This window comes from Protomyctophum bolini (genome assembly GCF_963924005.1).
Source record: "Protomyctophum bolini genome assembly, chromosome: 2".
Lineage (NCBI taxonomy): Eukaryota > Metazoa > Chordata > Actinopteri > Myctophiformes > Myctophidae > Protomyctophum > Protomyctophum bolini.
Window position 1 is genome coordinate 12537706 of NC_137863.1, and position 17139 is coordinate 12554844.

The 17139-nt window shown below is 43.9% G+C and overlaps 1 protein-coding gene across 2 annotated transcripts; it reads right to left on the reverse strand.

The window, feature by feature from the left end:
* Positions 1-356: 356 nt before the first annotated feature.
* Positions 357-15551, reverse strand: atxn7l2a (ataxin 7-like 2a; the record flags this gene model as incomplete). 2 transcript variants are annotated; one of them, XM_080793536.1, is made up of 10 exons in its annotated part: positions 357-798; positions 1438-2359; positions 4314-4438; positions 6014-6194; positions 7221-7432; positions 9122-9204; positions 11441-11691; positions 12694-13039; positions 14143-14211; positions 15422-15551. In XM_080793536.1, 10 exons carry the CDS (start codon positions 15549-15551, stop codon positions 781-783), a joined length of 2337 nt encoding a protein of 778 aa, XP_080649662.1. In that variant the 3' UTR covers positions 357-780. The 2 variants fall into 2 exon arrangements, with proteins under 2 accessions (XP_080649662.1, XP_080649661.1); XM_080793535.1 differs by having other exon boundaries at positions 9122-9228.
* Positions 15552-17139: the final 1588 nt, after the last annotated feature.

Genomic DNA, 17139 nt, shown 5'->3' on the forward strand with positions numbered 1-17139 from the left:
GTGGGGTGGGCCCAGCCACCAGTCTATGGTCCTGACGCAGGCAGCTAGCCTCACCTCACCTGGCTGAGAGCCATTGTTATATATTATGTGAACAGGCAGGCCATACCTGTTTCAAGGTAGATCTATTCATCGTGGAATTCAGATGGCATACTAGAAATGATGAATAAAAAGATCAAGGAAAATAAAAACGGGGTACAGTAAAAACCTTTTCATTCTATCACGGTATAACTCGTCTGAACTGCAGAGGGTGTCTGATGGCATTACATTAATTTGATACATGCAATAGAGAACACCAGTGAAATGTACAAACAAGAATTATGAAGAAATCGAACAATTCACAACTTCCAAGTGTAAAGGACATTTTTAATCCATTTTTTAATAAACCAACATATTTTTCATATAGCAGCATAACCAGATGGTCTTGAGGTATTTCTAAATTCATACACTGATATCCTACCCCCACTCATCCCCAGACATTCATCCATACAACAGCAAACACACAGATATACACGCATAGTCGCATACCCACGTCTGATTCAGACAATGAGGACCGCAGAATTCACATTATACTAGTTGTGCACATACAAAAACACAACTCAACACACTCACACTTGAGCCTACAACATATAGGCTTCCTTACACAAAGGCAGATGCACACACACTCACACACACACTGGCTTGGGTATTCAAGCACACATATAGAACACATTTAGAGTCCTGTGGTCACAGTCCCAGACTGTAGAGCTGGCTCCCTCATAGTGGCTTGTAAGGCAGGCACACTTAATGGTGCAGTTTTGGCTGTGGGAAGATATGAGACAACAGAAGAATATGAGATGTCTTTGACTTTAGTAATACAAACAAGTCTGTATATTTATTTGCGCTGGAATGGCAAGCCAGTGCACGCGACCTCTCCCTTTAGGTCGAGGTCGCTTCTCGCCCTCAGGCGTCTTACTGGTTTATTTTCATTATCCAAGTGCGACCTGCGCACATGTTCCAACATTTGAATAAACAAATTAATTAATCCTACTCCAAATGGCAAAATCACCATCAGTTGACAATTTTATAAAAAAAATAAAGTAAAAAAAAACTGGAGGAATCTGCTTTTTGTTTGTTTATGTGCTAAAAGAATGATTTTGAGCATGCAATGTAACTCAATGGGGTTGACTGACTGAGTCCGACATCCTAAACAAAACCTAACCTAACCCTAACTGCACACGGCCACAGTTGATTTTTAACCACTCAGGGGTTCGTTTTAACCCGCAGCACATGTCGGGAGCAACGGCAGGTGTTGTCGTACTAATGACCGCAGCATGGTATGTCTAACCAACGTATGCACCCAGACTACTGAGCATCCTGCCTAAATTGAATTGATTTCACTTGTTGGGTGGGAAAATTTAATTAATTTTGTCCACATTCTTCCCCTCACACCAGACTCACCTTCTGTGTGCCCAGTTTCTTCTCCGCCCCCCCAGCCAGCACTCCACCTTTACTGTCCTTCCAGGGGTAGAAGTTTGAGCGAGGAGAGGAGGAAGATGAAGAGGAGGAAGATGGTGTGCGGTGCACAGAGGGCTTGGAGGGCGGTGATGGGTCCCCGTTGTTGCCCCCCTTGCGTTTCTTCACCAGCCCCCTGTGTTCATAGCTCCCACCCCCACCCCCCCGTCCATGCAGTCCTGAATCCCCCGACACCCGACTGTGAGAGTTGGCCGATGCACTGTCAGGGGGTGAGGAGTGGGCCGGCATGGGGGTGTGTGTCCGTTTGTATGACCAGGCCGCCGTGGCAGCCGGAGAATGGGATTCCGACGGGGATGGCTGGGGGCGGGGCTTGCTCACAGGGGAGAGCGTGCCGTTGGTCTGTCCGTGAGGGAGGGGCGAGGGGGTGGTGGTCTTAGAAGAAGAGGTGGAGGGCGGGCGACCCCTGTCTTGGAGAATGATGCAGTTCCTGTCGGGGCCAGAGTGCTCGCCCTCCTGCGATGGGGCCTTGCGTTTGCGGAGTGCAGCAGCTGCTGCAGCCGCTTCCTCCCGGAGCTTCAGCATCTGCTTGCTGGGCCGGCCTACCGGGTTCTTAGGCCTGCCAGGCCCCATCTGACGTGCTGCTGCCGGCTTCACTGGAGCAGGCAGATGGCCACTGCCACTGACACTACTGCTGCTCCCCGGAGTCTCTGGCTGGCTGGTGGTAGAGGGTCTCCCCGGTCCACGACTGGATGACGAGGTGGTTTTGAGGGAGGAGCTGATGTGACTTCCTGTGCGGACTTTAGAATGCAGCGAAGAGGAGGACGACGTGGAGGATGAAGGAGAGGAGGAGGCGACAGCCTTGGTAGAGGGGCTTGCAGACTGAAGGTCTGTGGCTTGAGGTATTTTCCTGAGTAGGCAAGAATTCAAGACATGCATTTTTTTTGTCAGTGCTCAACATTATAAATGGCCTTCCACTTGCCCCATTGGTTATAAATATCTCTAGTCTAGCTCTAATTGAAAGGCAGCCCCAGCAGAGAGAGCTTCACACACCTGCAGCGCACTCACTCCAGTCTGCAGCAGCATCAAACGTAAAGGCTAAAAGTTCATATTGACTGTTTCTGAGTGTGACCCTTTGATTCCAAAATGTATAGTGATTCTGATTCTTCGCCAAATGCCGGGCAATAATCATGGTAAAAATGTGTAGATGTATTAGATCACTGGTTCTCAACCTGTGGGTTGGGAACCCCAGGGGGATCCAAACATGATTTTGGGGGGGGTCCACAGATGACAGTAAAGTGACAATTTAAGGACTTAAATATTTTTTAAATTAAACATTAAATTAAATGAAAAAATACCATTACTGCATCAAAAGTAATAAACTGGTTAAACATTTGCCAAATTGTTAAATAATATAAGAAAGAGACAAACGTTTGAAGATAGCTGATCTACGAGCTCACAACGCCTCAGGCTGCGAGGAGTTGTGAGTTTGAAGATCAGCTATTTTCACAATATTAATCTGTGGAACAGAGTCAAAGTTAATATAATGCAACTCCTACACTTCCAAGTGCTTGTCAGGAGAAAGTTGCAGCCGCACTGGCTGCTGGAGTTGGCTTGATTATGATGCAGCCAAGAATTAAGTAGTTTGTCACATCTGCAGATAAATGGTGACATAATCGGGCAAGTGACCATCAATACAATGGAAAACAGTGAGGGTACTCAACAGTAATCCTTAACATTCCTAAAAAATAAAGACAAATTATTTGGAGTACCACTATGAGAAACAGATTCCGTATTTCTCTCTTGCTGCATTGGTTGAACTAGTTTAGTTTAGTTCCATACAAAAACATTCTTAATTCATCACAGTTTTTCATAGTCTGGGAAAAAAAGGTATAGACTGAAGCCTAAGCTAATTATGTCTACCCTTTTGTTATTTAACTTCAATATATATGTATACCCCTTTTTCAGGTTTTCTACTGAACAATGTAATATTCAAGGAAAGAAATAAAATAAAAATATATTTTTTAAATAATAATTGCAATAATTGCTAATAATAGCAACAGTAATGTAATTTCCCCAAAAATGACACTTCATAGATAATTAAGCACTATGACCAAAATGCTAGTAACACTTGATTTGTAACTTTACTCTGTGTAGCTATTAATTACTTTGTTTTTGAATACCTTCTTAAGTTTACCCATAACATTCTTTCAATTCATCATCACATCTATTCCACAGCTTGACACCCTTTATCGTACGTCTACTTTTCACGTTGATCCTTTCCTGTGAATGTGAATAACAGAATGTGAATAACAGCTCTCTCTCATTGAGAGAACAACCCATGGATGCAGTCTGGAAGTGTTTTAGTTTTAAGCTCTAAACAGTATCTCTAATGTTTTTAAATCAACTAAATTCTTACATTTCAAAACACGACAGAACTGAGTACTGTATATACAGTATGTTCTTGATTCATTGTAACCGCTTTTCCAGCTGACAGTGAAGTGAGAAAAATAAAAGAGCAACCAACAGGTCAACCATATCTAAAAGTGCTGTCATCAAGATTTTAAACATCCAATAAATTATTTTTCATTATTGTTTGAAGTGCAATTTTTTGTGAATTCATCAATATGTTTTCTTTTGTTTGTTTTTTAATGCATTTACTTATTATGTTTGCATTATCCTAATAAAACAGTCCATCTATAATAAGACATAAAAGCAGTGGTGGTTTTAATTGTCACCAGCGTTTGAAAATAGCTAAATACTGTACATCTCATGCCCAAAATTTCAAGCCAGCTTGTCCTGATATTGTTTGTTTCTCTCTCTAAATATTTGACATGAACAGTTTGAGATGCAAGGCTTCTTACTTCCAGAGGTGGGCGCTGATGTGCTGCTCCACCATACAGCTGAGAGCAGACCTCAGATGGTGAAGCCTCCTGTCAAACGTATAGACACCACCGTGGCCCAGCATGTGACTGCCAAATGAACACACCTACAAGGAGGACGCAGAATGGTTACACAAATATCATTCAAGTACGATTTAAACTAGAAAAGTGTGGTTGCCGCAATCACGTACATAGGCCCCTCCCACTGGTGGCACCCTCCACCAACCTAGTCCCCATATATGGGAGACAAGGGGAGAGCAACGGACTTTAACTCATGCTTCCTTCATGCCTGAGTGTCCAAGTTGCTCCTTTACACCTGACAGGGGGGAGTTTCCCTGGTTGGACGTAGCGCTTGGAAGGAACACGTTATTCCAACCAGTTCCTTTCCCCTCCATCAGGCGCCCCGGCTGGCCAGGGGGAGGCAGTTTAGTGACCAGGTTACTGCATGTTTTTTGTGAGGGTAACTACCCTAGGGGACACGGGGAGAACATGCAAACTCCACACACAAAGGCCCTTTTGCCTACCCCGCCTTCGGGTATGGGCAGTGGGCACTGAATCAATTTTGAGATGGATTGTTCATTGCGTTCGTGATTTGGGGCATTTTTTGTAAACTAGGCCCCTCCCACTAACTTCAGACGATGATTACTGCCAACATAATTATAAGTTAATTCATTTTAGTAATTATTATGAACCTTCACTCCAAGTTTTGTAACTATAGCCCTTACGGTCACCGAGGAAATAATACTTGAATGTGAGTTTTCTCATTTTCCCATTTATGTCAATGGGGAAATTAAACATTTCTCTTAGCAATGAGATATATGGCTCAAGTGCGTTCTGCCCCTGTTAGGGCAACCACACTAATGAAGGCTGCTGCTTCCAAAAGAAAAGTCTACTAAAAAAATCAGGTGCTGAAACAAAACCAGCAAGTATGTCCACAACAAACAGCTTCAATCTTTGGTTCTTTAAAAAGGTGCAATGATGACTAAGGGTTGATTCATACTCCTATTTTACCGCTGTTTCGGCACTGTAGTGCCGAAATGATTTCGGCTCGTCAGAAATTTTCAGTAGCACCGAAAAGATGACTTTAGGACGGTACCCGCCCCCCCGAACCTCAAATGACGTCACATTGTAGGCTCTACAGAACCGAACCGACTTTTATTCGGCTCTAAAATAGGAGTATGAATCGGCCCTAATTTTCAACCGGAATCTGAATCCGGATTCCCCTCACACATTCAGCACCTCTTCACACTGCTGGTGTTTTTTAGCATAGTGTGTGTCGTTTGCACCAAGAACAATTAAAACATACACTGGCCTCATAGATACAATGCTTTGATTTTCCAACAACCAACTGCCATCTCTCTAATAAGTTATAACTGACACTTCTCCATCATTAGTGTGATTAAAATGAGAATGTATGTATTTGTTCAAATACAAACATAACGGCTATCAGATGAAAAATATATAATGTAGAGATGGGAGAGGAGATAGCGCTATATTTTTGACACACACACACACACACACACACACACACACACACACACACACACACACACACACACACACACACACACACACACACACACACACACACACACACACACACACACACACACACACACACACACACACACACACACACACACACACACACACACACACACACACACAAATATTTTTCTTACTGCCAGAGGTCTGGGATGAGAAGAAGAAGACTGGAATTCAACAGGTTCTTCGGGTCCTTCCCCCTCACTCTCATCACTAGAGATGCGTCCATGGACAAGAGGCGAGGGGGAACGGAGAGCCCCTTCATCCTGCCTGTGCTCCTCTTCTTCTGGAGCGCTTTCTGATGAGGCCCTGGATCGGCTGAGAAAAGCAGAATGACAATTTGAAAGCTCATTCGTAAATTCGAAACCACCATATAACAGATTAAGAACAACATGAAAAATGTAAATTATGAGTGTGATAACAGTCTGAAAACAAGGGCGGTTCCTCAACCTCCGCAGGTGGCGGTTTTTCGCGCCAAGGCCGGCCGGGTAGAGTCGGACCAGCCACACCGGCTAGCAAAAGCCACCTGTGTCCACTTTGAGGACCCCTGTGGCCAGCCACTGTGCGCCAGATTATATGGTAGGTAGCAGCACACTAGCATTGCATCACTTGCCAACGTCTATACGCTAAAGCTATACAAGCACACATACCTATACTGTTCAGTGAAATGTGCAATTTCTAACTTTACTGCACTCTGTCTGCCATATTGAATAATATTGTGAAGTCATCAAAAAGTCTCACAAAACTCACATATTTAGAAGAAACTCATTTTTTCACTGGCTTGCCGGAAGCATCTCGCTCAGTGCACTCTAGACATGATATCTGAAGCACTTCTCAAGTCAAAAAATACTTTTTATAGACACGGACCCGTCACCCTAACTGGAATAGACCAATTATACCCCTTGTTAAAACATTTATTCACTTGTTTGTCTATTTATTGATTTGTCTTACTTAATGTGCGGTACACTCCTGGTGATAATGTAGGCAAAATGCAGTAAACAGTAAACTTCAGTGACAAAAACATTTGATGATATTTTGTTTGTTTCAAAAAAGGTATTGACTATTTTATGTGGATAAATCTGTAATATTCGACTGCAAGTCAATGATCAAGGCCGTTTGTCTCAACATAGGGAGGCGGAGCAATGGGGGGGAAGAGCGTAATGATCAGTGTATTGGGTTTCTTTCCTACCAAGGTTCAAGATTAGATTAGATAAAATGAGAATCCAGGAATCCATGCCATTAAAAAAAGATTGCAAAGTCCATGAGCAATAATTATTACACCAACTAGTAACATGCCAGAACTTGTTTAATAGGAAATGCTTAGTACCAGTAAGGCTCACTGACCTAAAGGCAGGGAGGTTGGACAGTGGCCTCCTGCAGTGTGGGGATCCAGGTGACTCTCCGTAGGTCTCTGGACTGGGAGAACGACCAGCAGAGGAGCACCCCTCCAGGGCATGGGACCCTCTGTCACGGACCTTGGTTTTTAGCTCTGCCACCAGCTGGTCAAAGTTCCTACTGCGTCCCATCACCTTCCTCCTCTGGTGGATGGAGTGGATCTGTGGGAACAATTACATACAGTAACGGCACGATATCCTGGCATGTTATTAATTGATCCCGGTGGAAATTATGTTAATACTGCACTGGATAGAAGCTGACAACCATGTTGCAAGTCCATTTACATTTTTGTTGGACTAGTTAGTTACTAAACAAATTGAAAAGAACAAAACAAAAAGTTGCATTTTCTCATTTCCACATCTAATGCTTTTTATAACAGAAAGCTAATTACGCTGCAGTGCAACTGCACATTGCAAACCACAAAAATGATCTAAGCATATGGTGTTCCTTAAATTAAGTGTACATCAAACTACTGGACCCTAATGCACACGATACAGTGAGACTTTAAGGGAAGCTCTTTCCCTCCGATTCTTCACCCTCTCTCCTGTCATTTCCTGTTAATAATCTTGAGGTGGGGTGCCTTTTCACACTCATCATCGGTTACTTCCTCTTTCTCAGACAACAGCGACCATATAAGGACTCTTCCTGTACTCGGAGGCCTGAGGCTTGAGACTAAGGGCACTGATCTGTGAGATCGGATTACATGTGCTGAACTATACTTTCTGACAGTAAAACAATAACACTGATCTTATCCACATCATTTCACTGAGTTTTACAGAAAGCAAAAAGACGGCCTCATATTTGCATTGATTAACAGTTATTAATTTAATGATGACAGAAAAACGATGCCTTCTACAGTATGTGGAGTTATTTGTAGAGGCAGCCAGCCAGACAGACAGACCAATATTAAGTTAACAAAGCTACACTAATTATAATGCTGCATTCAGAACCAAAGCTGCATGTGTGCATGTCCTAGTGTGGTGTGGAAATAGCGATATTCATTAAAAAGTGCTTTACAGTATTCGATAACAATGTCAGTGTAAGAGAATCACAGAATTGTCTATGTTGTTGTTTTCTTTGACATGCAATAGCAATGCAACTTTCACGTGTTTCAGTTTCACTTTTGTTTCGCCAGGCAAGACAAAAAGTGTTCTATAGACAGTTTGGCCTTGCAGCCAGGCTGTAAAGAATAACACCAGCCATGTGCCGTTACATCTTTGTCCCTGGCTGGTATTCCTGTTTATTCGTCAATTTGGCAAGTGTAAAACATAATTTTGGAAGTGAAGAATGCTATTCTAAAAGTACGTCTCGCTTTAATAAAAAGCTAAAACACACTTCCAAATAAAAGACAAAGAAACAGTGAAACAATGACTGATCAAATTCTAAGGAACAATTTAATATCCTTTCTATATTTTTCAAGCTTTAAATTGATTTAGTTTGTTTCTCTGTATCGCTCATAGAGGTTGAATCTGCAGAGATGATGTGATGTGTCATCAGTTCAATAGGACTCTTGTTGCTATTGTCTGTGAAATGGGAGGCCACCGTCTCATAACCTCATTTCCTCTAGACTCTGGGTGAGTGGATAGAATTGGGTCAAAAGCAGAGGGGATGGCACTGCCTGCTGAAAATAAGCCTCTGTCACCTATTTACCGAATGACAATGACGCTAGCAAAGAAAATAAAAGCTGGTGAAAGTGAAAAAAGTGTAGCAAGAAACAATAGAGAATACCATAAATAGTGTGGATGGTTTAAAAACATTTGGGTGAACGAGTGGCAGGTAAGCCGGACAAATGAGGAAGCAATAGCACAATAGACAAAATGGGGCATGCATGTTGTTTGTGTTTCTCTTACATTGCAGGTCAATAGGCGTGTGCAGACTTTCTTCCTGTCAAGGTCCAGGACGCCGCAGTGCTTGTCTAGGTCACACTCTCTCTCTGCAGACAGAAAGAGGAGCTCAGCTTCAACAACACTCACTCAACTGACCGTTTCGCCTTAGAACCCAACCTGCTTCTTCAGGCCTTAGACTTAGAGTATATAATAGAGACGGCACCCGATATCTCCTCCCATCCACCTGCATTAAGTTGCTCAAAAGCGCATGAGGCGATTTCACTCCTCCTTCCGGGTAGGAATAGAGTGCTTTCTGGGATTGATTGGGCCAAACACATGAACGTGCTGGCCGTTGACTATCATTGCACGCGTCATCATGAACAATGCGCAATGATAGTCAACGGACCAGCGCGTTCATGTGTTTGGCCCGGGCTGCAATACCAAATTCGGCCACTATGTCCATTTCGCCTCAGGGTTTCCTCCGGGTGCCGTCTCTATTAATATATACTCTAAGCTTCAGGCGCCTACATTAAGTCCTGATAAAACTGTTCGACTTGATTGACTCTACAAGGATTCAAATTTGAACCCATAAAACTTTACATTTCACTGGTTCACTTCAAATAACCCATGTTCCTTATATGGTCAGTACAAAATTCATTTTATGTTGATACCATGCCAAAGCGCCATCGCTGGCCCAACAGTCTGCCGTCAACGAGGCGGATGCGTGCACATGACCTCGCTGCCCTTAGGTGTCTTACTGGTGTATGTATGTATATATATATATATATATATATATATATATATATATACATATACACACACACACACACACACACACACACACACACAGGTATATATATATATATATCATGTCAGTGGAATACTCCCATTCAACAGTACCAGTTGCAGAGAGGAGCACATACCCTTATTTTATGCCTCGTTGCATAGAGAGGCCAATATCGTCCAAAATAGACCAAAAACGTTTATTTTGCTCTGATTTCCGGCGCCGATAATCGGTCGATCAGCCGGCGAAGGAGAGTATTCTGTCACTGCACTAGTAGCCTCAGTACCCAGGCTTTTAGTTTTGTTCGCATCGGTTCAAAAAATGTAAGCCTGGGGGAACGTGAGACATTTCCTGGTCTAGGAGTGGGAGTGAACTACAGTGCAGAGGGGCGGCGCTCTCAATATAGTGACCTCAGTTTTCTCAGTGGTTTTTGTGGAGGGCAGGAGCTCTGATCGGTGAACCAATATTCTACAGCACTTGCTCCAAGCGCACCTGCCCCTCTAGACCAGAAAGCACGCTGGCTGGGCCAGGCTACTGCACTAGTGACTCCTACAGGTTGGGGAAGGAGATGGATGTTCCTTTATGCATGTTATGCCCTCTCAGTGAAACTTCTCACTGTCGAAGAAGCGTCTGGAGAGTGGAGACACGTGGTTGTCTGCACTCTTCTCATACCAAACAGTAGTTTGGCATTGACAGGGCCTATACAACATTGCCAATGACTAAATTAGAAAATGCAAAAAACTAAAACTAAAAACACTTAAGACGCTACTTGCACGCTACTTGCAGACCATCAATTATGAGTGTTTCGTGGTGTGGAGAGAGACTTTGCTTTTGTTTAAATAGCTTTTAAAATTTAGAATTATTTTACTAGTACTTTGCTGGGTGTTTAATTGCATTTGTATATTTATGTATTGTCCTGAATGTATGCATTGACCCAAGCAAAACAATTTTCCCTTGTGGATAATAAAGACATCTAATCTAATCTAATCTAATCAAATCACACCTGCTAAATATCACCAGTGTTTGCCATATGAACCAATCTAGACCAGAGGTTCTCAACCACTGGTACGTGTAACTGTGCTCGTATGCGGGACATGTCCCACTGGTACGCGAGAAGGGAATCCCAAGTTTTCCCGTCTGTGAATCTATAACGTGCATCACCAGGATCAATGATATGGTCAATGACAATGATATAACATTATGTTGCGATATAATAATATAGCAGCAGGTAGGCTACTTGAGGCCAGTCGAGAACTGTCTTCCGTGTTTTGGTATGATGATGTCGCTGCGTGACCGCGGCGCCCCCACCACCCCCCTGCCATGCTAGTCCGCGAACATTTTATGAACCATCAGCCAGTCCGTGGTAATAGACAGGTTGGGAACCCCTGTTCTAGAATCTAGACATTTAGTTGTTTCTGTTCCTTAAATCCTTTCATTGCATTCCCCTAGTCTCTTACTTGTTATAAGATCTGTGTAACATAATATTCATTACTTTGGAACATCAATGCTTCCATCCCCAACTCTCCACATTCACCATTCATTCCATCTAGTATACTCACTGGAGGCCCCTTTGTTATATGGTCTGGGTACACGGTGGCTAATAACTGCAGAGGATGAAGGCGAGTCCTTCTTCGGGGTTAAGGGTCTGTCGCTGGGCGAAGATCGACTGGGCAGGGTGCCCCCGTGGGGCCATGGTGGATCTCTGACGGAGGAAGGCGGAGAGCTCATCGGGGCCTCTAGGGGCGGGGGCTGCTTGAAGACGGTTGCCTCGGAGTGGCTGCTGTGAGAGGACTTCTCCAGCGGGGAGTGTCTGAATAACAGAATAGAGAACAGCTCTCTTCAGTTCAGTCTTCAGGTAAAAACAAGTTACAGTATGTCATTTATGGGAACATAACATGTTTCTAAAAATCAACTCTGAACAGAAACAAGCGCGGTCGGGAGTTAAGTATTGGGCAACGTACGTAGTCTACATACATTTCATTTCATTATGTTGTATGATTGTAACGCTACAGAAAACACTTGATTTTGTTAATAGATTTTTTCAAATTAATCATTAATAAATTAATTTGTCAACTGTTCCAGCCCGATCGAGAAGGATCCTACAGTTGTTAGTTTGTGTCCAGGCCTAATATCAGAAGTCTTACTCTCTGCTTCCTGGCCAACTGTCTCCTCTTGACTGGACAGTGAACAAACACCAACCAATTGTCTGTGTATCATGTTCTCCTGATTCTCAACTCCACTTGCCTATTCCCTCATGTCCCTTTCGTACCAACATCTTCCTCTTTACCCTCCATTTCTTTTCTACAACTTTTTCAAATGGCCCTCAAGCGCTCAAGTCTTCACATTAGAGCTCATGCCTTGAAAGTGTTCAAAGATGCTATTGATAATGGTACCTACAGTAGATATAAATATAAGTTGACAAGAGATGATGGTGGAACTAGCAGTAAACATAATGTCCAACTGTTACCTTTGCTAACAGATACCAGCTGATTTGGGCATTTCCAGACAGATATTTCCAAACATCCGTTTTTATTTCAAAGCCATACTACTCCTATTATACAAACTAAATTCAAGGAATTTGACTTTTCTCCCCACTACTTTTGAAAATGGGAAACAGAGCACAAGACTGTTAAATCTAAGGAACTGCTCAGTTAGCCTTTCAGCTGCCTGCCGTGTTGTGGTATACAAACTATACATACAGTAAGAACAGTCGGACAGACTAATAGCATGAACCATTTGGTCCTTCATATGAATACTTTTTTACAATTCACTCCTGTCTTAATTGTCCATCTGTGTTCTACACCTCTCTTACCGTATCCCATCCTTGGAGCTCTTGGAGTGTCTGTATTGGGGTGGTGTCGAAGGGGAAGGTGGAGCTGCCCGTGGTGTCCCACCACCTTGACTCCGCCCTTCCCAGGAAGAAGCAGAAGCGGCATTGGTCCCATGGGAAGGGGAAGGGGAGTGGCCGTGGCGGGGTCTCTGCTGGGGTTGAGGGGCCTGTGTGGGAGATCGCATTCGCGTGTATAGTTTGGTCAGTGGGCTGTGTCTCCTCTCGCAGTGCTTCTCAAAGGCCTGCGGCTTGACCACCTGGCCACAGTGGCTGCATACCACCAGGTAGAAGTCGTCATGGCCCGGACAATGGCCGAAGATGGACATGTCTGATGGAGAAGAGGGAAGGGAGAGTGAAGAGTCGTAAGACAGAGGCAGAGTAAAAGAAACGCCTAGTGGTGGTAGCAAAGGGAGGTTGGCAGAGTAATTAAGTGCATTTAGAATTTTCACTATTTCAGACAGCATGTGACTCTAACACACACACACACACACACACACACGTCTGTCAGACAGCTGCTGCTGCAGACTGCTAGGCTGATTGCCAAAGGGCACAACAGCACCTCTGGCCACACAGTCTCTGCCAAGCGACATTCACTCACACTGTGCCTGCAGAGGGAAGTTTACTATTGGGTGCTTGTTCCAAGCCCCCAGAGTGGCTGGCCAATGTTGAAGCCACCGAGCCCTTCTGGTCAGAGCTGGAACTGCAGGCGGGCATTTTTTTGCCCGTGCATTTAGCACAGAGCGATTGTCAGCACTTCCACATTTTTCCAAACACATGCATCAACTCCAAGAACAAGAAGTTGTATGTTGTATCCAGATGGTAGGTAAGGTTTTTCTGAAGTCAACTGTTATACTGTACTGTATATACTGGTCTACTAGGTAAAATGCCTCCAAGTCAGTGGATTGTATAAACACACTTAATACCATAAAGGGGCATTCTTTTTTTATATTCACAAGGTCTGAAAAGAATACATGTTGTATAAATATGTGCTGGTCAACCACATTGTCATTTTGCCCTAAGCACCCCCCTAAAGACAATCACCCTTAGATGTAGAACATTTAGGATTGTGTACGCATGTCCTGCTATAAACTAGTTTGTGTGGCCTTAAACGATGGTGATACAAGACTGGTTAAGCTTGATCGACAACGATGATAATACAACACTGGAATTTCACAGATTGATTCATGTGATCTAGCTTTAACCACTTAAGCCTCGTACATTGTTATACGACGAATAGCGATCTACAGGCTCAACACATTGTGATGCAACACGTTGTGTGCTTGTAGATCTACTATTTTGAAAAAACATTTTCACCTATGACGACATCAAATAGCCCAAAATAGTGACACCGGGTTTAACGTGGTTAAGAGCACTGATACAAGGCCCACGTGTAGATCCATCCGTCTCATAGACTGTGGTATGGCACCTTACCCTCCTTGCTGAGTGACATGGCTTCAGCAGCCTTCTTGCCATTCTTGTTGCAGTCTTCTACACCAGGCCCTGGAATACACATTACAATGCTCAATAGGATATACAGACATAGGGGGTCACATGTTGTGATTCAACGCTCTGAAATTAAACTGGATTAGATCAAAGCCAATGAGCCATAAACCATTATCAAAACATTCAAATGTTGATATCGGTCAACTTCACCGTAATCATACATCATTCTGGAAATAAAAATGCTCATGCATGCAGATAAAAGGATTGCCAGTGGCAGGATCAACAGCTTCTGAATCTGAATAATCTATTGGGGGAAATTGGGAATACATGACATGATGACATTGCTTGTGTCACCAGCAACTGTGTATGTTATTTGTAGTGGACATCGAGTTGATTTGATAGTTGGGGACAGAGTGGCACTTGGAGGGATGCCAGACAATGATTGAGCGCACACACACACACACACACACACACACACACTCTCACACTCTCTCTTTCTCTCCGAGCGGGGCAGGGCACCACCACCACCACTTGACAATAGTCACGCAAAACGATGCTGCCTCCTTGTCACATTCTGACATTAGACATCTGTTGATTTGAGACATCGGTGAGATGCTGGGTGCAAACTGAAGTTCAATCGGGTGAAAAGAACACGGAGTTACGTTCCCTCATATCAAAGGCTGGGTTATAGCAATGCATTTACATGGTGGTGGCAACAGCATCAGACTCCTCCTCCGTCACCGGTGTCACTCTGTATCCTATCCTATCCTCCTGCTGCTGGCTGCTGATGCTAGCCTTATTACTAACACGTTAGCCTAGCCTCCTGCTGCTAGCTCTCCCTCTCTCTCTCTCTCATAGCTTCCCATGGCCAGAAGTTGCTCGCTCGCCCAAGCATCCATACACACACAACACAAGCCCCCTTCCTTCCTTCCGCTGTGATGCCACCGCTGTCTGCCTCCTCTCTCTCTCTCGCCGCTCCCACCTGCCGGCAGGCAGAGTATTCCACGACCACGACGTGTAGAAACACACAACATTATGATGGTCAAACTGCCACAATTAGTATTAATTCCCCCTTTGGACGCCTGTCAGTATGCGCTAGGACCTGGGAGAGAGAGCAACATGTTACCCACCCAGCGCTAGGACCCGGCAGGGTCTTTGTTTGGGTAACATGGTTAGCGCTGCCTTCCGTTTCCACGAAAATAAACCCCGACTGATCGATCAATCCGCTCTCATGCCCGGCAATATTGATGATGCGGTGGTCCCTTACCATCCGACGTTGTCACGCCGGCCCTCTCGGCCCAAGCGCTCCAGCTTTGACCCACGAAATCATCGAGGCTAGGCACCCGCCGTTCCAGAGCAGCCATTACTTTTACTGCGCGTTCACGCACCGCCATCATCACTGCGCGGCAAGCAACTTACGTCATATCTCGCGCTCCCGCCAGGGTAGGAAGTTCCTGCGTGCGCGTTCGCGAAACACCCACGCGCGCAGCCAGTTCATCACCTCATCCACTTGGTCCCCAAGTAAAAGTGTCTTTCTTTGGTCAAAGCAGGTCAGAAGGTCAGCACTGGTGGAGAGCTTTCTAGGGTGGTGTGACAATGACTTCCAGAAAGACCACGAAGTCACTAAGAATTTCCTCACAATTATGCCCAGGTCTTTTCTGCAGCTGAAAACTGGGCCCAACTTGGTGTAGGAGCCCTCATGCCCTAAGAGAGGCTGCTTAGCTGCTACCATCAACCTGATGCCCTGCAACCCAACAAGGTCACTGGCCATGACAATATTCCCTCCAAATTTCTCTGAGACTCAGCCATCTCTGCTCCAATCATCAGTTATCACCCACAGTCCCACATAATAAACCTCTCCCTCAAACAGGGACAGGTCTCAAAAGATTTCAAACTTTCTAAAGTAACCCTGTTCCTGTTCTGTTCTTTAACTACATAGAAGTGTCTATTTGTTTGTCTCTAAATGTTTTGATGAATTGAACAATGTGGACCCTGTTGTAAACAAGTGTAAGGCATAATTGGGTCGTCCACTCACAGTTAACAGTCTTTGTATTGAGTTTGTGCTTGAAATGTACTGTAATTCTGCAAACTGTTAATAAAGATTTCAATCAATCAATCAAAACCCCCTGGCACAAGAAAGAGAGCAAATTAGACCCTGCCCATCTTAGCTCCATCTTGAAAGTGATGGAAAAAATAGTCTATAGGTTGAAAAGTATCTTGCTACAAAAAAAACTATAACGTACACATTTCAATCTGGCTTCAGAACGTTCCACTCCACTGACACATGCCTCCTCCATTTGAGCGACCACCTCAAACACGAGGTGGATGCTGGCAAATACTGAGGCTTTCGACACCGGCGTAAACCACTCCATACTGATTCATAAGAAAAAAGCAATTGGTTTTGACAGCACATCAGTGAGCTGGATGCGATATCCTACCTGGAGGGAAGAGAACAGATGGTGGAGCTGTGGTGTTCCACAAGGAAGCATACTAGGGACTTTACTGTTCCTAATATGTAAACGATATGATCAGCTTGTGACTGTAACTTGCAACGTGCAACCCAGATTAGTCTCAAACAAGGGATTAAATTCATTTCGCTCCTATGCCACAAAAATGTGGAACGAATAACGATTAGTATTGACTTGTCCTTTCGTTTGAAATGTACCCATTCTATACTGTGAGATACATTTTTCAATCAATCGACTGCATATATCCACCCATATACTTGATAGATTGCACTTTAAAGTCGCTTTGTAGAAGAAAATTGTAATTGTACAAAAGTCAAAGAATTTCCTCTTTTGTCAACAATTCAATGCCACTCTGACTGACTATACTTGCACTCCAACATCCCAATGTCACTAAAAACTACATTTCAGACTTCCCAAAACAAACTGATTTGACAACCTCTTGGGCTAAGCAAGCCCATGACCAATTCAAACATTTTGTGGTCTGATGGCTCAGGGTAGAAGACAGGGTTAAGTATTT